Genomic DNA, 24,460 nt, shown 5'->3' with positions numbered 1-24,460 from the left:
GGACCAAACCTCTGAAACTGTAAGCAATCCCTAATCAAATGTTTTCTTTTACAGGAGTTATTTTGTTCATAGTGTCTCTTCACAGCAATAGAACAGTGATTTAGACAGTAATTAAGACACGGCCTGGCCTTGTATAGGATTGGAAGTGGGATTTGCATGTTAAGCGGTGGGTTATTCTTACCTGTCTCTTGCTCACTGTCTGTTTTGGTTGCTTAAGTCTCACCAAGGTGACAATCAGTCCAACCCTTCACTGCCTTCACTTCTGAGAGCCTCCAGGCACAGTTTCTGAGGTGTCCCCACTCTTGTAGCCCCCTTCTGACTGGGCTTGCCCTTCTTGCTTATAGGAACCATGTCTGATACTCCAAAGGAGGGAAAGCTGACCAGATTTCTGGATTTCACCCAGCTGATTGACATGGCCTCTGAGTGCGTGGGAGGGAAGGTAAGCACGGCTCCCAAGGGCAGGAAGTTGGTGTTACTTCAAACACTGAGGGGCCCACTCAGGCTACCTTGACCCGAAGTAAATTATAGTCAGGCTGAAGTAACGGGCTGCTGAGGAGGACCAGCATGCCAGAGTTCTGAAGAGACAAACTGAATCCTGGGCGATTATGAGCTAGAGCAGAAGTACTTATATGTGTGATGTGCATGTGTGCATACACATCTGGTATGCACATGCATGTGTGTCTACTTGCATGTGCACACGTGTACATAATATATGTGTGTGCATGTGTTGTGGGTGTACATAATGCATGTTGTGTGTGTGTGTGCATATGGATGTGAATGTATGTGCATGTGTGTATGTTTGTGTGTGTACATAATGGCATCATGGCAGGGAGGACTTCAGGGGATACAGTCCATCGCAGCAGGGTAGGGAGGGCAGCAGATGTGGGAGAAGTCTGGTCCCATTGCACTTATAGTCAGGGGGCACAGAGAGATGAATGTAGGTGCCCAGCTAGCTGCTTCATTTTCACCTTGTGGCCAATAGTGTTCTGAAACTGGCTCAGACCTGTTTCACTGGTGTGCAATTTAGCAGTTTTCCACCTCACTCGGAAGTGTGCTGCTTTAGAGGGTATATCACCAGGATAGCTTGCTGCAGAGCCATCTTCCTGGAGCTATTTGGAGGGAGAGTGGTGACCCAGTGAGCCAGCTCTCCTTCCTTCCTTCCTTCCTTCCTTCCTTCCTTCCTTCCTTCCTTCCTTTCTTCCTTCCTTCCTTTCTTTCCTTCCCTTCTCTCTCTTTCTTTTTTCTTTATTTCTCTCATTCATGTGTGTTGTATGTATGAAGATGTGTCTGTGTGTAAGAGTCTGTGCCCATATATGTGCACAGAGGTCAGAGGAGAAAATTTGACCTTTTCCTCTATCCTTCTCTACCTTATTCTCCTGAGACAGGTCTGTTTTGAACCTGTAGCTTGCTGTTTTTTTTTTTTTTTTCTTTTGCTAGGCTGGTGGCCAGGGACTCCAGTGATTTTCCTGTCTCCACCTGCTTCCAGTGCTGAGGGACAGGTTTACACATGTGGCCAAACCTGGCCTTTTTTTATGTGCTTGGGGATCTGAACTCAGGTCCTCATGCTTGCACAGCAAGTGTTCTTAACAACCAAGCCAACCCTTTCTGCCCCACACTCATCCCTTTCTGAAAGAACCTCAAGGCTAAAAAAAGGACATACTAGTTTGGTGGGTAGGGAAGAGGGGTGTGGATCTGGGAAGAGTTAGCGGGGAGGAATGGTGAATATGATCAAAACATGCTAGTTGTACACAGTTCTTGAAGAATTTATATCTATAACAGCCATGAGCCTGAGAGAAGGAAGCTGGTGTATTTGCATTGCAAGTGTGAGACCTTAGCATTCCCACCCAGACTGTAACAGGGATGGAGGATAAAAGAGTGGGCAGAAATGATTGAGGAGGAGGCAGGCTTGAAATGCAAACACGCAGGAAGCGTTGCAGGGGAGGTCACTGTCTCGTCCCTTAGGCAACTTCCCAGATTCCTTTTGCTGCGTCCCCTAACGTTTCACCAGAGGAAGGAATAAAGTCTTTTCCAATTTACGGTAATCTCATCTTGATTTCTTTCTTCTCTTTGTCCAGATTTTGTTTGCAACGGATGACTTTTTTGCTCCTGCAGAAAACCTCATAAAGGTATGGCTGCAGTCGTCCTGAACAGTGAAGGATGGGCTTAACCTGGAGCTCTGCACTGAGCACACTGAAGCCCACTGGCCTGTCTGGGATGGAAGTGTGTGTTGTCTACTGGGCAGGAAGGATAAGACACGGCCACATCAGCACCAGCTCCCAGGGAACAAATGGGGGTGGGGTGGGGGGGGGCGGGGATTGAAAGAGCCAGGGGAGGAAGGGACGACAGGAGACAAAGGAAAAAAAAGTCATTGATTATGCCTTTTGACTGCTGTGGATCCTATACCCAGGGCTGGGAAGAAAATGGACACATCTTGAATTTTGGGAACATCTGCCTGATTACAGTGGATAGAGCATTCTTGATTAAAAAGTGAGCCAGTGGGGCTGGGGAGATGACTCAGCATGGAAAGTATTTGCTTCTCAGGCCGGTGGATCCGAGTTCAATCCCTGTAACCCACGGTAGAACAGGAGAACTGACTTCTGAAAACTGTTTTCTGACTCCACACACAAGCCATGGCATACTTCTTCCACATTCTCTCTCTCTTCCCCTTCTCTCTCCCCGTTAGTAATAAAAATAAAAATTAGGCTGTGGACAGATAGAGCTGGCGAGATGGCTCAGTGGATAAGGTGCTTGCTCTGTCAGCATGAGGGACCTGAGTTTGGATCTGCAGCACATTCAAGAAACCAGGCGCAGCGGTACATTTGACTATAATTCCAGCACTGGGCCTTTGGGAGTGTTTACATCCAAACTTTAACACATTCTGCTCTTGTGACCTAATCACTCCCAAGCCCCCACATCCTCACACCATCTCACAGGCAGGAGGATGGGTTGAGGTGGGGAGGGCTTTAACACAGCAATAGGAATCTGGGGTCATGAATATTCAATCCATAGCAGAAAACTCCAGTGCATCTTATACCTTAAAGTGATTGTGTCTATAGGTATATGACACTGTTTGTATATATATATTTTTAATATTTACTTGTCTTAACTATCTGGCATTCTAGAACTATGTTCTTTTTAAAAAAATATTTAATCACTTTATGTATATGAGTGCTCTGTTTTCATGCACACCAGAAGAGGGCACCAAATGTCATTATAGATGGTTGTGAGCCACCGTGTGGTTGCTGGGAATTGAACTCAGGACTTCTGGAAGAGCAGCCAGTGATCTTAACCACTGAGCCATCCCTCCAGCCCCCAACTATGATCTTTTCAATGACTGAGCTTCCCCCATTGTCCTTACAGACCCAGACCCTCTTCTTCACTGCTAAATGGCTGTCACCATCATCTCTCCCTGTCCATGCACATTTGGGTAGATCACACTTAACTATGCACCCTTCATTGCAGAGTAGGCTCTGGCCTGTGAGGGAGGCCCGGGGCCAGCCTAGGTTCTTTATTCAAACATGCAATTGTCACACTTTCCCAACAGTTCTTTTTTCTCCTGTCATCCTGGAGTGTGAGGACTTTGGAATATTTTTAGATGAGTAGATCAAGGATGATCAATCTGTAATAAAAGTAAAAATGTTGCCAGTTCCCAACTGTAAGTAAACATGGGAACTTCTTATGTAGCCTGGCCTGTCTCCGTGCCTGTGGGGGCCTTTGTTGGGAGACAGGACTAATATCATCAGCTTTTGACTGATGAAGGAAACTGAGGCATACGGGGAGTGAGCCTGCCCCACAGGCCCTTGGCTGGGTGCTTATGGACTGCTCTGTGAGAGGTTCTTCCAGGGTTCAGACATTATTTCAGTGTCAATACACTCCATTTAGGCTGTGCAGTCATTCTCAAGGATGAAGCATATTGATCAACGGAGTCCTCACTTTCCCACGAGTGGTGGCACAGCCACCAATACAAGGTCACCAATGTCTATCCTGACCCCAAGCTTCCAGTGGCCTCTCCTATGACCTGGCCTGATGACCTGCTCAATGTTCTCTCTCCTTGCTTTGGAAGTGTGACTGAGCTGTTCTATTTTGCTCAGTGTCCCCCTAAAGATGCAGCATTCATGGGGCCTGTATGTGCTCTCCCGCCGTTGCTGATAGTGGTTCATTCTGTGGACCGAGGCCCACAGATAAGAAGAGTTCTGTTCTCAGATGATGCAAAATATGGAGGCACCCTCTGTCCTGGTGGTAGAGCTGGGCAGGGGGGTGGGGCAGACACTGGCAGTGAATCCTTGTTTGCTTCCTCTATCTCTTTGGGACATAACCTGACAGATTGGCAACACTCGCTCTTCATGAATGCTAATGACCCCTGTTCATCTTCCTAGAGCAATAGTCCAAGTTTTAAGGAACACGAATACACTGAGTTTGGGAAATGGATGGATGGATGGGAGACCAGGCGGAAACGGATTCCAGGTAAGGATGGGGTGACTGTGCATCCCACATGGAGGAGTTTGGTGGCTTGGGCTGGGGATGAGTTTCAGTTGGTAGAGAGTTTGCCTGGTGTGTGAGTTATTTTTCAATCACTGTCATAAAGTAATATGATCAAGGAGACTTTTGGAAAAAAAAAAGTTTATTTGAGCTTATGGTTTCAGAGGGCCAGAGTCCGTTGTGGTAGGGAGGCAGCAAGAGGCAACGTGTCGCAGGAGCAGTGAGCTGAGGGAATCACATCTTTAACACATGCACAAAACAGAGAGTGACCTGGAAGTAGCTCCAAGCCCGTCTCCAGTGATGTATTTCCCTAACAAGGTCCCACCTCCTAGGCCTCCCCAAATATCACTGCCAATTGGGAACCAAGCGTTCAAATGCCTGAGACTATGGGAGACACTTCCCACTCAACCAAACCACCACACCCAGTATTCAGGAAGCTCTGGGTTTGATCCTTAGCGTTATATAAACCAGCTGTATTGGGGGATGCCTCTAACCCCAGGCCTGGAGGTGGAGGCAGGAAGATCAGGAGCTCAAGGTGATTCCTGGATTACCTCGATAGAAGTAAAACTCACACTAGATATAGAGTGTTTGAGCCAGGATGATGACAGGCTCTGGAATGGTGTTGGTGGGCTCTGCTGTCAGGTCAGCATCTTGAAGGCTCGGTAGGTATGTGAGCATACTGAGCCATGGGTTTGGAATGGAGGCTGTAGGGAATGTTGAAATAGTAGAAAGTTGGTTTGTAGAAGAGCAAGGATGGCAGAATTCTATACTCTGGGGGCCACCCTGAAGCTTTCAGAAGCTAATGTCTTCTCTGGCTTAGAGTTGGAGAGATAAGCCTCTGAGAGATCCTGTGGTGTAGCCCAGCACAACAATGGGAAAGGATAGGCTTGGAAATTGAGTTGGCCTCTGAATCCATGGCCTGAACGCTTTCTGGTTTGAGTAGAACTGAGGACCCCGTGGGTCATGGTGGTCCTTGATGGACACATTGTGAGGATTACCCTGCAAATGTGTTTCTGTGGTAGAAAATGGGGCCCTTGTAGCTGTGTCATTCCCTGGTGGGATCTTATGGTGCTTGCCATATCCCCCATAGGACCTCATGGGCACTTTTGTCATCCCTATGGGCCCTCATAGGTGTCCTTGTCACTGGGACCTCACGCGTGTTGTTGGTCTCTTCTGTGGGACCTCATGGGTGCTCTTGTTTTCTTTTGTGGGATATCACAGGTGCTCTTCTTATACCCCATGGGACCTCATGAGTGTCCTCATCCCCCTGAAACCTCAAGGGTCTTCTTACCCTCCATGGGACTTTATAGTTACTCTTGTCCTCCACTGAACATCATGGGTGTCCTTGTGTACAGGTCACGACTGGTGTGTCATCCAGCTGGGGATACAGGGCATTATCCGTGGGATCGATGTGGACATTTCTTACTTCTCAGGGAACTATGCTCCACGCATGTCAATTCAAGCAGCAAACTTGAGTGAAGGTATGTGGGAGCCACCGTCCTCAGAGAGGAATCGGGGATAGGAGGCTCCTCCGACTCAGCCTGATGCTAACCTTTCTGTAAGGAGCAAATGTGCCAGTGCCCTGAGGTCACTGGGCTGCAATGAAGCCTTTAGAACTAGGCTCTGATGGCTGGCCTGCGGTTTTGGGTGTTCATCTTTACAATGTTTGTGGGCCCAATGTAGAGGCCATCATCCCCACAGTGCTCGGGTATGCAGAGGTGTATCCTTGTGCTCTCTCTCTCTCTCTCTCTCTCTCTCTCTCTCTCTCTCTCTCTCTGTATGTAGGAGAGGATTCACTGAGCTGGTTGCTGGGAAAGGTGGGAGCAGTGGGCTGTGCCTCAGAGGATCATATGGGTGGAGTCAACTAGGATAAGTGCAGGCCAGAAGCTGCAGCCGACTCCAGCTATCCACGGGTCTCCACAATGTGGCTCTAGGGCTCTAGCCCACTACCACCTACTAGGGGTCTCCATGGTACAGCAGTCTTGGGGTGCTTAGGCAGAACCCCTTTCTATTTCTGGGAACACTGAATATTGTGAATTATTCAGGTTTCATAATTTATCTGCTTCATCCTGTTGACATTTGAATCAGTTAATACAGGGTCATATGAGTGCCCACACATTCTTAGGGAGTATAAATTTGTGTCACTGGGCACACTGATATGGACAAAGTGCTGTGTGCACAGTACCATGCCAGGCTCTGCTGATGAGCTGGCCTTACCATCCTCAGATGGCTAGGCTCCTGGGAAGTTAATGATGGGAAAGACACATGCTCAGTGACACATGACAGACGGGTGAGAACTGCTTTGACTGTTTGTGGCTGCTGCTGTTTCTGAGGTGGCAAATCCTGAGTCTGAGACAGACACTAGAGGAAGGCAGAAGTTCTGGAACCCAATTTTGCCATATCCTGGACTTAAAAAGTGATCGATCTGTGGAATTTGGCTTAACTTGAAATGATGAGCAAATGTTGTACCACTATCCTCTGGAAAAAAAAAAAAAAGCAAATTACACAGTGAGGGACCCTGGTTATCATGCTAGACTCTAATCAGTGCTTCTATGGCTAAAGCAAGGATGTCGTTGGGCTGTTGGGTGGATGGAAATCGCCACACGCCTTCTGAGAGAGAGAGTTTGTTCTCTTTGCTTTTCAACCCTGATCCTGTGCAATTGTTTTGACTTCAGAGAAAATACCAAACATCCCAGAAAGAGGAGTCAAGATGGGAGCTGCAGCGACGCCTGAGGAATTTAAAGTCATTGATGAGGTAAGACTCTGGTTCTGTGTGCCAGGGCTGCAGAGACTGTTAGCAGGCCTGGGTGTATGAGGCGATTGCTTGTGATGCGCCGCCTGGCATCCCGTACCGCTTGTATCTATGTGGTGTGAAAATGCAGAGGTTTCCTCAGTGGTTTGCTTCCCTGTGTGTGGCAGAATGGCCTGGGTGTCCACAGCCATGAAGGGTCAGCGCCACCCGTGGCTTCACATTGCTGCCAGCCCTACTAGGAAACCTTCCGCATTTACCTCCCTCAGCGACATGATGAAGTCACTTTTGTGTCTTATGAACTTAGACAATGGGGTTTATTCTTGGCACCTTCTTGTTGTATTAAGTTTGTCTAGTAATTAATTTGTGTTGTTACGAATGTGTTGATTGGCTGCAGATGGGGAACAGGGAATAAGCCAGCTTCCTGAGAAGCCAGCTTTCAACCCACCAGCTCCTCGTTTTAGCTGAATGCCTACAATGCCACTCTGGTTTCTTTTAAGAATCAAGAAAGCATTTGGCAGCTGGTCTATTTACAAGCTCCCACCACCATCGCCTAATTGTTATCAGTGTAGGGGAAAAATATCCCTAACTAGGAGTTTACTCTGTTTATTACTAAATTGTGTCATCGAGCAACCATCATGATCACCTTCCTTTATGCTTGCATAAGATAAAAGTATATGGTTCTCAAGAGCCATTGCTGATACTTCTGTATTTATTACTAGCTGAAATCTGACTCCTGGGATTTCCTGGTTCCCATGTCGGAGCTTAAATCAGGGGACCCTGACTCAAGCCACAACTATTTTTTTGTCAATTCCCAGCAAAGATGGACTCACATAAGACTCAACATCTTCCCAGGTACGTGTGACAGGGACATTCCACAGGTGTGTGGACTTTTCACCTTACATCATCATGTTTACATGAAATACAAAATAAGCCACCTTTGCCTTGCAACTTGAGCTTGGTGTATTTTAGGATTGTGATTTGTCTTGTTCTTTAAGAAATGGTTACTCTGTTCACCAATAGGTAGTTAATGAAAATGTGTCAATTTAACCAGGTGGTGGTGGCCCACGCTCTTAACTCCAGTACTTGGGAAGCAGAGGCAGGCAGATCTTTGAATTTGAGGCCATTCTGATCTACAGAGGGAGTTCCAGGACAGCCAGGGCTACAGAGAAACCTTGTCTGGAAAACAAAAAATGACACGTATCAACTTAAGATGTGTTGAAACTGAGCTGTGCTAGAATTCCATGTTTCCTACTTAATTCTTTTTCTTTTTTGGTTTAAAAAAAAACCTTTTTATTGATTCCTTTTTTTTGTGGGGGGTTGCTTTTCAAGACAGGTTTCTCTGTGTAGCCTTGGCTGTCCTGGACTCACTTTGTAGACTAGGCTGACATGGACCTCACAAAGATCTGCCTTCCTCTGCTTCCTTGAATGCTGGGATTACAGGTGATTCTTTGTACCCCAGTTCCGCTCATCTCCCCATCTCCTCATATCTACTTTTTGCCCTTGTAACCTCTCTCCCCAAAATAAAAAGCACACACACACAAACAATAATAAAAAGCATAGAAAACATGTCATCGTGGAAGCTGTAGTATGTCACAGTGTGTCCCAAGTATATGCATCTTCCCTTGCAAATATTCACTGCAATGAGTCATTGGTCTGGTTCCAGATCTCTGATTTCTGTGACACCATCGGTATTGGATCCTTACCTGGCTTCCTCCAGGTTATCTTCTTGTTGCCCTGTGTCATGGAGATCCTGCAGCTTTGCATCAGCAGGCCTGGCTCTTTAATGTGTCCAACTATTCACAGATGACATAGATTTTGGGGTAGGCCAACTCAGAGCCCTGGATCTGGGCTTTGATGGTAGCTGAGTTGGTCAGGACGCTGGTCTATCTTTAGAATCATCAGGGCGAGCTCTCCAGCACTGCTCTGGCTAGGCCATGCAATGCCACCATTAGCAGGAGGCAGGGTCCCTTTCCTGCTCTGATGCCCTTGGGGCGGCCCACCTGTACCCATGCCTCCAGGGCCAGCTCCACTGTGCTGCCTGGGCAAGGTGCAGGGCTCACTCTCCCTAGTGCTGTAGCCAGTGAGGGGACAGTGATATCTTTCCCACTCTCATGTTCTCGGGGCCAGCTCTTTACTATTTCATGTTCCTACTGATTTTATTTCAAAAGTATGCTAATGGTCGAGGTAGTATACACATAATTCTATTTTGCTTTATTATTTATGTGTACATGTATGTATCTCTGTGTATGTATGTGTGAGCACAGGTGCCTGAAGGGCTCAGAAGAAGGGCTCAGATTTCTTGGCCCTGGAATTTCAGGCAGTTGTGAACTTACTGTGAGTGCTCTGGTCCTCTGCTCTTGACCATTAATCTATCTCTCCAGCCCCTATTTTATTTTTTATGTGGGAGCTTTAATGCAATCTGTCACTATAGAGGATTCACCCTTTTGATGTGTACAATTAAGGTATAGTGTTAGGGTGTTTTGTTAACGCAGAAAGAACTGCAATGTCTTGAGGCTGCACCTGCAGCCCGGTGGCAGAATACTTGGCTACCACACCCAAGGCTCTGGGTTTTGTTTCTCTAGTGATTGCCCTTCACCTTTTCTAACCACAACCATCAGCTTATGCTTTGTGTTCAGAGATTTGGCTATTTTACACCTCAAAGGAAGAGAATCATGTCTTACTGGTCCTCCTTTACTCAGCATGACACTTAGCATGTCTTGCTACTGTCTTTACTTAGCATGACACTTTCAAGAGTCATCTTTGTTGTACAGTGCAATGAGCTACATTTCTCTCTTTTTTTTTGAGTTTACCATCTACTCTTTTTAATTTTAATTTTTTATATTAATTACAGTTTATTCACTTTGTATCCCAGCTGTAGCCCCCTTCCTCATTCCCTCCCAATCCTACCCATCCTCCCTCATCTCCTCCCATGCTCCTCTCCAAGTCCACTGATAGGGGAGGTCCTCCTCCCCTTCCATCTGACCCTAGCCTATCAGGTCTCATCAGGACTGGCTGCCTTGTCTTCCTCTGTGGCCTGGTAAGGCTGCTCCCCCCTCAGGGAGAGGTGATCAAAGAGCCACTGAGTTTGTGTTAGAGACAGTCCCTGTTCCCCTTATTAGGGAACCCACTTGGATACTGAGCTGCCATGGGCTACATCCATGCAGGAATTCTAGGTTATCTCCTTGCATGGTCCTTGGTTGGAGTATCAGTCTCAGAAAAGACCCCTGGGCACAGATTTCTTGGTTCTGTTGCTCTCCTTGTGGAGCTCTTGTCCCCTCCAGGTCTTTCTATCTCCCCCTTCTTTCATAAGATTCCCTGCACTCTGCCCAAAGGTTGGCTATGAGCCTCAGCATCTGCTTTGACCATTCTTCTTCTGCTGAAGAACATTCTGTTCTGTGGTTAGAGCATAGAAAACATCTATCTCATCTACCCATGGGTTAGAGCATAGAACAGAATGTCATTAATTGGTAGACATTTGTTTCTACCAGCTGGATATAATGAACAATGCTATTAATGTTCACTTACAGAATATAAAACTTTTACTTTATGCAGATGAGCATTTCACCCCTACTTGTATGTCTTCTGTGCCTATAGAAGCCAGACAAAAGCATCAGATCCTCTGGAAATGGAGTTAAAGATGATTGTGAACCACTATGTGGATGCTGGGAATCAAATCAAGGTCCTCTGGAAGAGCAGCAAATACTCTTTTTTTTGGTTTTGTTTTGCATTTTTTAAAATTTTTTATTAATTACACTTTATTCACTTTGTATCCCCCCCATAAGCCTCTCCCTCTTCTCCTCTCAATCCCACCCTCCCTCCCCCTTCTTCACGCATGCCCCTCCCCAAGTCCACTGATGGGGCAGTCCTCTTCTCCTTCCTTCTGATCTTAGTCTATCAGATCACATCAGGAGTGGCTGAATTGTCATCTTCTGTGGCCTGGTAAGGCTGCTCCCCCCTCAGGGGGAGGTGATCAAAGAGCAAACCAATCAGATTATGTCAGAGGCAGTCCCTCTTCCCATTACTATGTAACCCACTTGGACACTGAAATGTCATGTGCTACATCTGTGCAGGGGTTCTAGGTTATGTCCATGAATAGTCCTTGGTTGGAGTATGAGTATCTGGGAAGTTCCCTGTGTTCAAATTTTCTGGTTCTGTTGCTCTCCTTGTGGGGTTCCCGTCCTCTCCAGCTCTTACTATTTCCCACTTTTTACATAAGATTCCATGTACTCTGCCCAACAGTTGGCCATAAGTCTCAGCGTCTGCTTTGATAGTCTGCAGGGCAGAACCTTTCAGAGGCCCTCTGTGGCAGGTTCCTAGGTTGTTTCCTGTTTTCCTCTTCTTCTGATGTCCATCCTCTTTGCCTTTCAGGAAAGGGATTGAGTATTTTAGTCAGGGTCCTCTCTCTTCATTAGTTTCTTTAGATGTACAAATTTTAGTAGGTTTATCCTATGTTATATGTCTACATGAGTGAGTATATACTGTGTGTGTCTTTCTGCTTCTGGGACAGCTCACTCAGGATGATCTTTTCTAGGTCCCACCATTTACCTGCAAATTTCATGATTTCCTTATTTTTCATTGCTGAGTAATATTCCATTGTGTAGATGTACCACAATTTCTGCATCCATTCTTCAGTTGAGGGGCATCTGGGTTGTTTCCAACTTCTGGCTATTACAAATAAAGCTGCTACAAACATGGTTGAGCAAATGTCCTTATTGTGTACTTGAGGATCTTTTGGGTATATGCCTAGGAGTGGTGTAGCTGGATCTTGAGGAAGCGCTATTCCTAGTTGTCTGAGAAAGCGCCAGATTGATTTCCAGAGTGGTTGTACAAGTTTACATTCACACCAGCAATGGAAGAGGGTTCCCCTTTCTCCACAACCTCTCCAGCATGTGTTGTCACTTGAGTTTTTCATCTTGGCCATTCTCATGGGTGTAAGGTGAAATCTCAGGGTCATTTTGATTTGCATTTCCCTAATGGCTAATGAGGTTGAGCATTTCCTTAAGTGTTTCTCTGCCATTCGATATTCCTCTACAGAGAATTCTCTTTTTAGCTCTGTTCCCCATTTTTTAATTGGATTACTTGGTTTGCTGCTTTTCAGCTTCTTTAGTTCTTTATATATACTAGATATTAGTCCTCTGTCAAATAAAGAGTTGGTAAAGATTCTTTCCCAACCTGTAGGCAGTCGTTTTGTTTTGATGACAGTGTCCTTTGCTTTACAGAAGCTTTTCAGTTTCATGAGGTCCCATTTATTGATTGTTGCTCTTAGAGCCTGTGCTGTTGGTGTTCTGTTCAGGAAGTTGTCTCCTGTGCCAATGAGTTCCAGGGTATTCCCCACTTTTTCTTCTAAATGATTTAATGTGTCTGGTTTTATGTTGAGGTCTTTGATCCACTTGGACGTTAGTTTTGTGCAGGGTGATGAGTATGGATCTATTCAGCAAATACTCTTAACTGCTGAGTTATCTCTCCAACTCCAACATGCATTTTTCCTTGGTATGTCTGTGTTTCTGTCTTTAGTATATACCTAAGATTGACATTTCTGGATAGTATGGTAACTCTTGTGTTTGAAGATTTGAGAAATTCTTGACATTTCCAAAATGGCAACTGTGCATGAGGTTTGCTTTCTTCAGTTTCCTCCCAGTGTTGGGGTCTTATCACCTGTGGATGTAAAATGATGTCTTGCTGTTTTGATTTGCATTTGGTAACTTTTTGGTGTTTACTGACCATTGGCATATTTTTGTGGAAAATTGTCTTTGAAACCATTTGTTTTCTTGATGATAGCTAATCTAACTGGTGGTAAGATGGATTCTCACAGCAGTCTTAATTTGCATTCCTCCTGTTAGCAGAGGATGATGAGCACTTCAGATAGTGGCCATTTGTATTTCTTCTTTAGGGAGGGTTTTTTTTTTTTCAGTCCATTTACTGATTTGATGGTTAATTTCTTTTTTTCTTTTCTGTGCTCTAGACAGTCCTCATCTGATGTATTAGTTGACACTATATGTGATGTGTACAAATCTGTAATCTGTCTTCATTCTGATGATTGTTTCCTTTGTTATGGAAAAGCTTTTCAATTTTTCATGATTCTATCTGTCAGTTCTAAGGGTTATTTCTTGTGCTAATGGAGTTCTTTTCAGAAATTAATCCCCATATCCATATTGTGAACTATTTCCCCCTAACAGTTTTAGGTCTTATACTGATGTTTTTGATTCATTTAGAATTGATTTTTGTTCAGGGTAGAGATATGGAGATTTCTTTCTTTCTTTCCTATCTGTTTTTCTTTTTTTTCAAGACAGGGTTTCTCTGTAACAGCCCTGGCTGTCCTGGAACCAGCTTTGTAGATCAGGCTGGCTTCAAACTCCCAGAGATCCACCTGTCTCTGCCTCCTGAGTTCTGGGATTAAAGACATGCACCACCACTGCCCTCATTCTTCTGCATGTGGATATCTATTGTTTCTGGCTCCATTTGTTGAAGAGGATATATACATGTTTATTTGTTTTTTACATTGTCTATTTTTGAAATTTTTTGTCAAAAATCAAGTGGTTGTAACTGAAGTTACCTCCAGATCTTCTATTCCACTGGCCTATACATTCGCTTTTGTGCAAGTGCCACAGTTTCTGTTACTATGGCTCTGTAGCATAATTTGAGGTAAGGTGTTGTGACATCTACAGCATTATTACACTTAAAAATAACTCAGAAACTCTTATTGTGTACATGTATGTGCCTGGTATTCTTGGGAGGGCACACATGCTACAACATATGTGTGGAAGTCAGAGGAATACTTTGTGGCTTTTTTTTTTTTTTTATCTCCTTCCCTCTTCCTGGGTTCTGGTGATTAAACTCAGGTCTCCAGGCTTGTGTAACAAGCTCCTTTAACCTGCTGAGCCATCTTGCTGGCTCAGCATTTTTACGTGTGTAGTTTAGATTTAGCTTAGAAACTTCTGTAAAGACACCTAGATTATCAGCGATTACATCACGCCTGTGGATCAGTTTAGTACTATTAATCTCTTAGCATTGAGCTCTCAATCCAAGAATGTAGTAAAGTCACCCACTAATTAAAATCTTCTCTAATTTCTATGAGTCAATGCCTATGTCTCTCTGCAATGCCTTGTGGGTCTTCGTATAAGTCCTCCATCAGGTTATGAAAGTTCCCAGGATTCCTGTTTTGTCGAGTGTCCTCATCATGACTCATCACCATCAGACTTTGTCAAATGCTTTTCCTATATTTATTGTAAAGATCACATGGATTTTGGCTTCTATAGGATTGCGGTTATGTTTCCAAATTTTAGTGGACATTCTTACATAAGTCATTTGCTACATGCCCAGAGGAGCAGAGACTTGACATGGCGAGCCCACCATGACAAGGGCTTCTCTGAGGAGCAGGGCAGTCGGGTTCCTCACACACATGCTGGCTGTGGATCTTTCAGGTGTCTCTGTAGATGCCACATGAATCTGGTGGTTATGGTGTGGAGGAAGACACCTTCATGGGAAAGACCTGAACCTGTGTTTTTAGTATCAGCTTGCTAAAACCACCCATTCTGTAACGAGTGGAAGTGGGCAAGCAGGCAGAGCAGGGAGAGGGAGGCCTTTCTCCGCTTGTTAATTCAGCAAACTCTGGGTGCACGGTTTGGTCTAAGGACTGCGTTCCTGTAGAAGTCGTGTAGGTCAGCACTCAGACAGTGGTTGTTATGAAGGCAGATCTGGTGACTGTCACCTGTCAGTGCATGGATAGCTTACCATCCAATAAAGGCCGGGAGAGGAGGATCAGGAAGGGTGTACTGTCAGGGAGCCAAAATAGTACTTGCTTGTATAAAGCAATGAAGAAAACTGGAGATGAAGAATTTAGGTAAATCCATAAGAACTTCTTATTTTAAAAATATGGCTTTACATTTAGCGTATGTGTGTGCACGCTTGTGTCTGGTGTGAATGTGGTAACCAGAAAACAATTTGAATTATTTTTCTCCATCATAGGGGTTCTAGGGATTGAACTCAGATCCTCCCTTTTGCTTGGCAGCAAGCACCTTTACCTATTGAACTATTTTGCCAGCCCCAAGAAATGTTCATTTTTGTTATGCCAAACAGCATCTTCATGTGTTCATCCCAACTTGTAGGAAGTTTCAGAGCTGAAGGAATGTCTCAGACATTTCACAGGGCAAGCCTTGCCTTGGTGGGTCAATTCAGAGGATACCTGAGTGCTCTCTCAGTTGGCCACATCTACTGCCCTGGCTGAAGGGGGAGGGGTGGACACTTCTTCTGTCCCTTGGCTGAATCACGCTGCTATGTGACCATTCTACCTGGGATACAGTTTTGGAAGGGACAGGAACATGAATGTTCTGGGATGCTGCCAGTGAGCCACGGAGGTTAGAGAGGCTTTTTGAGATTCTTTAATCATTTCAAAGGTGTGGCTAGAGATTAACTCTGTAAAGGAAGACCTTGCCTTTAAGGGATAACATCAGCTTTCTAACTGAGATATAAAAACCTCAATGCTAAAGTGAAACACTGTCTGGACAGCAGAGCCTTCCTCTTGGACTTCCTCCTGATGGGTAGTCTCTAAGATTTTATGCCAGTGACCTCTGGTTTTATAGGTTGAAAACAAAGTTATCCACTCATTATCTGAGTATTTTCAGAACACTCAATTTCATCTTTTCTTCTTCTTCTTCTTTTTTTTTTTTTTTTTTTTTTTTTTTTTGGCAGGGGTGGGGTGGAGTCGGTGAGGGGGGAGATTGGAGACAGGGTTTCTCTGTGTAGCCTTGGCTGTTCTTTAACTTACTTCTTCCTTTCTTCCTTCCTTCCTTCCTTCCTTCCTTCCTTCCTTCCTTTCTTTCTTTCTTTCTTTCTCTTTTTTTTTTTTTTTTTAAATACATCAGGCTCAGATTCAGTATTTAGTTCAATGATATGAACATCTTTGCAAAAACTGTCAGCTTCTGCTTCCCAGAAAGCCAGGTCCAGGCAAAAGAGGAGGCTCCTTTGTTAGGATCAGGGGCTGTGAGCGGATCTGAGCAGCTGTTTGCTCTCTCTATGTCAGGCAGTGCTTCGCAGCAGTGAGTGGATTTTCAGAGGATCATCTTTTGATACACAAGCACTGCAGACAGCTCAAGTGGGAGTCTGCTGGAGTCAGCAGTGTTTGCTTCTGACATCAAAGATTTAAATTTTTTTTCTTTGTGTGTATGTGTGTGCACACGTGTGCAAGTTCTCATGAAGGCCAGGAGAGGGTGTTGGATCCCCTGAAGCTGGAGTTACAGGTGGGTATGAGGCACTCAGGGGATGCTGGGAACTGAACCCCTGTCCTCTTCTCTAATGATGAGTGCTCTTGACTGCTGAACCACTTCTGCCCCCAAACACATGATGGATGCTTTCCAGTTAAATTTTGACTTCTGTGGGGTAGTTTCACAAGGAGACCAGTGCTCTGCCACATGCTGGGCACTGCATGGAAGTGACACACTCTACATGGTCTGCCCTCCAAGGATTTTATCCTCTGCGTCTGCAGCATCAGTATTAACAGAGGCTTGAAGCAGTGAAATCAAAATAAAAAAGTAATGTCAGGCTACGATTAGAGCAAGGGGGTAAAGGAGCAGAGGAGACATGATAGCATTCGCCTGGTGAGTCAGACAGGAGCCTAGGGAACGTCCAGGAGAGGTTTGCCAAAGGCCAGTGTAGGCATATTTGGAGCCATGACCCTTGAGGGTCAAGAATGACAAGTAGTGCTGAAGACCTGAGAAGTTTGCTCAGGTGCAAAGCAGGATCACTTCAGGGGCCCAGGCTGTAGGCTTCGTGTGTTGTAAGCCTAGAAGGAAAGGAGGTGGGAGAAGGCTGACAGGCCCTGGGGTCCATGACACCATCAGATAGCCTTTCCAAACAGTAACACAGGCACTCTTCCTTCTCAGATGGTGGCATCGCTCGCCTTCGAGTGTACGGAACTGGACAGAGGGACTGGATTACATCAGACTCCAAGGACCCCGTAGACCTGGTGGCCATTGCTTTTGGGGGTGTCTGTGTGGGATACAGTAATGCACACTTTGGGCATCCAAATAATATCATAGGTGAGAGGGAATCCCAGGAGCCAGCATTCACGGAGAAGAGTGGGCACCAGCATGGCAAGCTGGACATGGCCAGAATGATGATGCCCTGGGTGTGGTGGGAGGCGCTCTCGGAGAATAGGGTCCTGCTGGGCAGTGGTGGTGCACACCTTCAATCTCAGCACTGGAGAGGCAGACACAGGCGGATCTCTGTGAATTTGAATTTGAGGTGAGTCTGGTCTACAGAGCAAGATCCAGGACAGTTAGGCCTGTTGCACAGAGAAATCCTGTCTCAAAAAAAAAAAAAAAAAAAAAAAAAAAAAGCCAAGTGGATGCTATGAAGGAAAAAAAAAATTAAATCAGTCAATCTCAAGGGTGCAAAGTTACTGAACTATCAACTCTACTGAAATTAATTTATGTAGTGATACTTGGGGCTATGGGATGTGAAATTTAATGACAGCAAACCCATTCCTGCATTCAAATTAAATCAGAGGTCACTCCATTAACCCCAGCTATTTCCTGTAGGTGTCGGTAAACCCAGGTCCATGGCAGATGGCTGGGAAACTGCGAGGAGGCTGGACAGACCCCCGGTGTTAGAAGTAAGACTAGCAACGACTGTAGTTACGAGTTTTTATAGAAAACATTTAAAAACACTTCTTTCACACTACATCAAGGAAAAGCGCACTTCATTAGGGATCTGCCTGAGCTGGGTGTCCTGGTGCATTGGGGAGATAGAGGCAGGAGGAGGATCAAGGAGTTTGGAGCCATCCGTGCTTACCTTCAGCATCAGTTTTAACCATTAACTTGACAAAATGTGCAATCACTTGGGAAGAGAGTCTTAGGAACTTCCTAGAGCAGGCTGGCTGGTGGTCACCTGTGGGGGAGGTTGCTTTGATCGTTAATTGAAAGTAGGACACAGACTACCTGGGAAGCAGCATTCCTTTGTTTGGGGTCCTGGATTGCACAAGCATAGAGGTGGCTAGCTCAGCACTGAGTGGGCAGGCAGCGTGGGTGCAGTCTGTGCTCCTGCCTGTGAGTGTGACGCTGTCAGCTGCTTGCGCTGCTGCTTTGACTTCCTGAGATGATGGGTGCTGACTTGGAATTGTCAGCTCAGTAAAGCTGTCTCCCCTGTGCTGCTCTTTGTCAGAATGCTGTAGCAATAGAAATGAGTCGAGGGAAGCCATAGGGAGTTCTAGGCCAGCCTGGGCTACAGGAGACTGTGTCTCAAACACAAACAGGCAGAATCCCTGAAGCCAAACCCAACCCAACCCAACCCAACAAACCTGCATAGTTCATGGTTTAAGTTTTTGTTATTCTTTGCATTTTTTTTTTTCAAATTCTTACTCTGTTTCCATTTTGTTCCCGTGAGACAGGGTTTCTCTGTGTAGCCTTGGCTGTCCTGGGCTCACTTTGTAGACTAGGCTGGCCTCAAACTCACAGAGACCTACCTGTCTCTAACTCCCCAAGGGCTGGGATTACAGGTGTACGTCACCACCGGTGGCTGTGTTTCCATAATTCTATCTGGTATAGGATTACACTGAATTTTACCAGAAGACTAAACCCACCTTGTTGGATGCTCTAGTCAAAATTTTTTGAATATTCCTTTTATTTACTAAAGAAAGAAAATAGTCTAAATTATTTTATAACCAATCAATCAATTGATTAATTGATTAATTTCAGCATTGGCTGCCTCCCTCTACCGTGTGGATCTGCAGGGTTGAACTCAGGTCTGGTAGCAAGTGTGTGTATCTGCTGAGGCATTTTGCTGGTCCCTCAGAATCTACAGCTTAAGGATGCAAAAAGAGATGAGTAAATTTGTTGGAAGGCCTGGAAAAAAACAAACAAACAAGCAAATACTAGTTTAATAATTTTTAAGGTCCATGTTCCCTGGAGTGAGATGGCCTAGGTGAGCCTGTGACCCATAGAGGGTGTTAGAGCCAATTTACAACAGTTTAATTTAACCTTGACCAAATTAAACCAAAAACACTATTTAGTTTGCAAATCCCATTGAAAACTTATAGCTGCTCCTCTCTCTTGGGTCTGACATCCTGTCACCCAGTTCTTCCACATGACCCCTCCCTCTAGAGGAGAAAGGTTTAGAGGCCAATGGCCATCATGATAAAATGATGACTAGAGGAAAGCATTTGCTTTGGAAGGCCAAACAGGCTGAAGTAGATGAGCATCTTTCTGTTAACATTCTTCATGAACTTATAACTGACATAGAAATTATACCAGAAACTTATAAAGATTTGCTGAGTACAATGAACTCATGAGGCAACATGAACACCAAGGTGACAAGAGGAAGGGGGCAATTCACAAAGTGCTTATACATTGGTCATATCAAGTGTGTGTGTTGACTGGGTCTCAAGTAGACAGGCTAGCCTTGAACTCCTGACTCTCCTGTTTCTCTTTCTCATGCCACCCCACTTGGCTTGTTGGTAGTAAACAGTGTGATATGTGAACTTCTCCTGCTGGTGTTTAGGTTGGCCTTACTTGAATCCAAGTTGGCTTACGGTTTGTTGTTTACTTTGAATTCCAGAACGATGAGAACGGCCTTCTCCAGGTCCCAGGCTGTGAGTGGGCAGTGTTCCGACTGGCACATCCTGGAGTCATCACTCACATTGAAATTGATACGAAGTTCTTTAAAGGTAAGCCTCAGGGCAGGCGGTGTGTTCACTATTCAGGTAGCAGAGCCATGGGGGCTGGCTGAGGTAGTGGTTGCCCCATTCAGCTTTGCAGCTTTGAGAAGGGTCCCTCTAATTCTGCCACCCAGATTTTCTTGAGAAGCCCTAGTTGGCCAGGTGGCTCTGAGGGTCATCTCATTAGAAAGCTATGAAAGGAAGAAAGCTACAGCTCTAGGCCAGACTTTCCAGGCTGTGGGCTGGAGACTTAGAGACAGGCCCATCAATCCACATGACATTCCAGGTTGCAGTGAGGCAAGTTCCCCTTGGAAGGTGCAAAGAGCTTTTGAGAGAAGCAGAGATGGGATCCGGTAGTAAAAAGAATCTGGACAGTTGCCTGGTTAGTCTGTACTTGTTTTCATATAAAATGTTTGATGCCCATTATATTAAAAAAATCAGAGAGGCTATGGAAGTGCATGCTAGGTGATAAAAGTATTGCATTGGGCATCTCATGATTATTTAGCTGTCTCTATAACAGATGGTGGCAGTTTATATTCATATTGTGGATGGTTGGTTTTTAAATGGCTTCCAAATCATGATTTTTAATATTGATTATATGAAGACTCAACAATACAATAAAGGCCAGGTTTAGTAGCAGGTATAAAGTATCTTTAAAACTTTTTATGTTTTTGGCTCTCCTTTGGCAGATTGCAGTTTATTTAGCCTGGTGTGTGTGTGTGTGTGTGTGTGTGTGTGTGCTCATGCGTGTGTATGTATGTGTGTGTATGTGTGTGGGGCTAGAGGTTGGACCCATGTGGAAAGACCTCACATGAGATTGTGCTGCTGTTCTCACAATCATTGAGATTGACAAGCTTATCCTCAGGTGCCACACCCACGCCAGTGTCGCCATAGTAGCATAAGCTACAGGGCGGGGGATATGATTTCCCCAAAAATAATGCCCCCTGGAAGGTCCCTGACAAACTCATCCCACTTGGAAAAGAGACGTGTTCTGAGATTTCTACGCTTCTTCAGTTGTGGCTCTGGGGCTAAAATAATAAATTCTTTGATCTTTCTCTGTGACACCTAAAACAGCACAACTAACTTTATAAAAAAATTTATTATTAGTAGATTGTTAAAGGCTTTAATAAAAATAAGTTTAAAAAAAGTAATAAATTAAATTTAGTATTAGTAGACATTAAAAATAGTAAAATAATAATAGGCTCCTTCTTAAAAAATAATAACATGAGAGGTACAACTGGTGGGAGTTTCCCCCTCCCTTCAGTGCCTTGTTCCTAAAAAAGATCATAAATCTTGGGCAGGACATATGGGAGGAGGGTTAACAAAGGTGTAGTTAAATTTTGATATACAGAGGGACTTTGGCAGGCATCTGACTTAGCTCCTGACTTTCCTCTTCATTGGTTAACAATAATAAAACTATATTTGAGGTTTCTTTTCCTTTGTTTGCTCTGATCAAAAAGTTTTTAGGCCAAGATTATTCGTGGGTACTGCTTTATGTTTGACTGCATTTTGAGTTAAAATGTAAACTTTGTATTCTTGGTAAAAGTCTGAATGTTCTGGGAAGTATGCCAATTTTAAGGTGCCTTTTGTGAAATCATTATAAAAATACTAACATGATTTCAGTAAAGTTACAACAGAGTCAAAACCATCAAGGTGTCTTTGTCTGTCAATTCTTCGCCAAAACCGTGTCTTCCTGTCTAAAGCCTTGTTCTCCCTCGGACGACGGGAGCCCGACTGGGCCGGTCCGTGACACTCAGGGGCAGGTGACAGGCCTATTTGCATGTGCTTGAATTTTAATAGCATCGTTAGTCTATAGTTATCTTCATGACTGGCGTAGGATAGCCTGTGTGTTTTCATAAGGGAGTTTAGTCAAAGGCAACAAACACTAAATCCTTGTAACCAACGCTCAAAATAGGTCATGAATGTAAGCTGCCAGATCCTTGGGATCTATATGGAACACTGTGGTAAGACTCAGGAGTGAGGGGGCATGACAGTGTCTTGGTATGAATAGTAAAGGTTATATTCAGTTGGATCAAGGATGCACAGGTTTAGTAAACACACACGTGCGCATGTCAGAGACAGATTCAGCAGCTCTGATATTCACCCTGCATTCTGGGTTCACACACGACCCATGTGCAAGGCTACTCTCCCAGGAGAAAACACTGAGAGGGCATGCAGGCAGGGAGGGGCTTTTGCCATGGTTTGGAATCTCCATCTTGGAGTATTACTCACATGAGTGTGTTAACCCTTCTCCTAGGACCTCTGACCCCATGCATGATTCTATGAAGTTACAAAGAGAAGAGAGACTCAAAGCTGTATTTTTTTCCACCTAGAGACCACTTAGCAATCGTGGAGCACAGAATGTTTGATTTGGGCTCAGCACCCATGAGTGCTGAGTAGTGATTATTTTCTTTGTCTTTTCCCTCACTTTAGAGATTTGTTTTTATTTTTTCACGTGTAAGAGGTGTGGCATGGTGGCTAGATGGCAGTCAGATCCTTTGGAGCTGAAGTTAAACGCGGTTGTATGTTCTGGGAACTGAACTCAGGTCCTTTGGAAGAGCATTAAGCACTCTTAAGTGCTGAGCCACCTCACTGGCCCCATTTCTTTTTATTGTCACATTACAAAGTGACATTGTTCCTAGGTCAACATGATTTCAGAGGTGCTATGTAACAGTAAGCAAGCAATTTAGTTTGCAGCCTATGATGCTTATTAAGTACACCCAGCTTTCAAAGTATGGATGCACCCAACTAACACTGGGCCAGCTGCTTCTCATTCATCTGAATGGCATGTACTCCCTTACTCCACAATTCTGTTCTTTCCTTTCTCCCTCACTGCACATTTTGCTTAGGAAGAATTCTGGCTTGTTCTTGATTTTTGTTGTTGTTCTTGTTTTGTGGTTCTGGGAGTTGAACCTACGGCCTCTTGCACACCAGGCAAGGGTTCTTCCACTGAACTATCTTCCCAGCCCATTTCTGAGGTTTTGTCTGATTCAGTTACCTGTGTCCTAGAAGCTGAGCTATGCTGAATGAAACAGTGCCCACATCTCTTTTTTTTTTTTTTTTTTCCAACAGGCAATTCTCCTGACAGCTGCAAAGTGGATGGGTGTGTCCTGACGACACAGGAAGAGGAAGACATGATCAGGCACGAGTGGACTCTTCCTACCCATAAGTGGAAACCATTGCTTCCAGTCACCAAGGTTTGTGGAGTGCAGTTTGAGGACTGACCCTCAACTCTGTGAAGAAACCTGGGATCTTGAACATACTATGCTTCTCCCTCCCCCTGAGCTTCACCCCTGCAAATCTCCCTCCCCTTGAGCTCCACCCCTGCACATCTCTCTCCCCCCGGAGCTCCAATCCTACTTTTTATTATTAGAGACAGGGTCTTGATGAGTTTCACATGCCAGCTTTGAACTTGTGACCTTGCCTCTGTCTCTCAAGCAGCTGGGATTGTAACTCCTCAAATTCACTTTCCTACAGGTCTTTGCTCAGTTTAACGGTAGAATTAATGTACTGTAAAAAGACACAGCACGTGTTTTCCACAGAGAAGGTAGACTCTGTGACTTTTGCATGCCAAATTTTGCTAAAACAAAACAAAAACCCACCATGCTAAGGATATGCTAAGAATTCATACACAGACACATGTTTGTACAGTGCATTTAACTTGTTAGAAGGGTGCCTGGCACTCTTAAAGTTATCATGCTGTGCCCATACATAGGATGGACACCCTGATATGTGCTAGAGTGTCTTGGGTCAGGGAGGTGGTCACCATGGAGACACCAGATTACCTCCTTGTTCACTTGATTAGTTCATCTTCTTGCTAAGAAATGCCTTGACACCTGAGCACGCATGTCACTGTCATGTGGGTGTCCTTTCCCCACTAGCAGATTTCTGTTAGGCCAGCTTATTCCTTGAAAAACATTTCTTAAAGCCCCCTAAAGTCAAGTCCTGTAAGAGTCCCACACAACCATCCTTTAAGAACGTTGCATTTGTCTTATTTTTCCCCCCAGCTATCTCCTGACCAAAATCACTTGTTGGACAGCCTGACCCTGGAGCTCCAGGATGTCATCACTCACGCCAGGCTTACCATTGTCCCTGATGGGGGTGTGAGCCGCCTTCGGCTCAAGGGCTTCCCCAGTTCCATCTGTTTGCTGCGGCCTCTCCGGGAGAAGCCCATGCTGAGGTTCTCTCTGAAAGGGGGTTTCAGGGCGAATCTTTGAACGGCGCATCTGCAGTAGCAGTCTCCACCCACTGTCTTCCGTGTTCCAAACACCTGGTGGTTCAATAAAATGGTCATCCCACAAACTGGTCTTCGTCTCCTGTTGCCACCTAGTTGGGAGCTTAAAAACTGGCCGTAGCTGTGAAGGGTGGGATAGCCTCCTGAAGAACACTACAAAACGTTGATAGTTAAAAGGGAGATGGTGGTACCCATGGGGGGGAATGTTCCTTTTCTATGAGGAGAAGGGGAGAGAGGGAAAGGGGTGTGATGGTGGAACTGAGAGGAGAGGAGGGAGGGGGCTTCCATCAAGCTGTAAGGTGATTAAATTTAGGATGAAAGTATCAGTTTTCTGCAGCATGTTTGA

The 24,460-nt window shown here is 44.9% G+C and overlaps 1 protein-coding gene across 1 annotated transcript; it reads left to right on the top strand.

Moving 5' to 3' along the window:
- The first annotated feature begins 349 nt into the window (after window positions 1-349).
- On the top strand, window positions 350-24,097 carry Allc (allantoicase). Its single transcript, XM_060374662.1, has 11 exons — window positions 350-439; window positions 2,076-2,126; window positions 4,377-4,464; window positions 5,835-5,960; window positions 7,155-7,234; window positions 7,951-8,083; window positions 17,110-17,265; window positions 17,767-17,840; window positions 19,781-19,889; window positions 22,953-23,077; window positions 23,888-24,097. Exons 1-11 carry the CDS (start codon window positions 350-352, stop codon window positions 24,095-24,097), a joined length of 1,242 nt encoding a protein of 413 aa, XP_060230645.1.
- The last annotated feature ends 363 nt before the right edge of the window (window positions 24,098-24,460 follow it).

The sequence above is a fragment of the Meriones unguiculatus genome, chromosome 1 (assembly GCF_030254825.1).
Source record: "Meriones unguiculatus strain TT.TT164.6M chromosome 1, Bangor_MerUng_6.1, whole genome shotgun sequence".
NCBI lineage: Eukaryota > Metazoa > Chordata > Mammalia > Rodentia > Muridae > Meriones > Meriones unguiculatus.
The sequence above is the reverse complement of the archived record's forward strand: the minus strand, read 5'-3'. Positions and strand labels throughout refer to the sequence as shown.

Excerpts from the sequence above, each read along its gene's own strand:
- Allc (XM_060374662.1), top strand. The coding sequence starts at position 350 with ATGTCTGATACTCCAAAGGAGGGAAAGCTGACCAGATTTCTGGATTTC. Across the intron at positions 440-2,075 it reads CTGAGTGCGTGGGAGGGAAG|ATTTTGTTTGCAACGGATGA; the intron begins GTAAGCACGGCT and ends CTCTTTGTCCAG. Across the intron at positions 4,465-5,834 it reads CAGGCGGAAACGGATTCCAG|GTCACGACTGGTGTGTCATC; the intron begins GTAAGGATGGGG and ends CCTTGTGTACAG.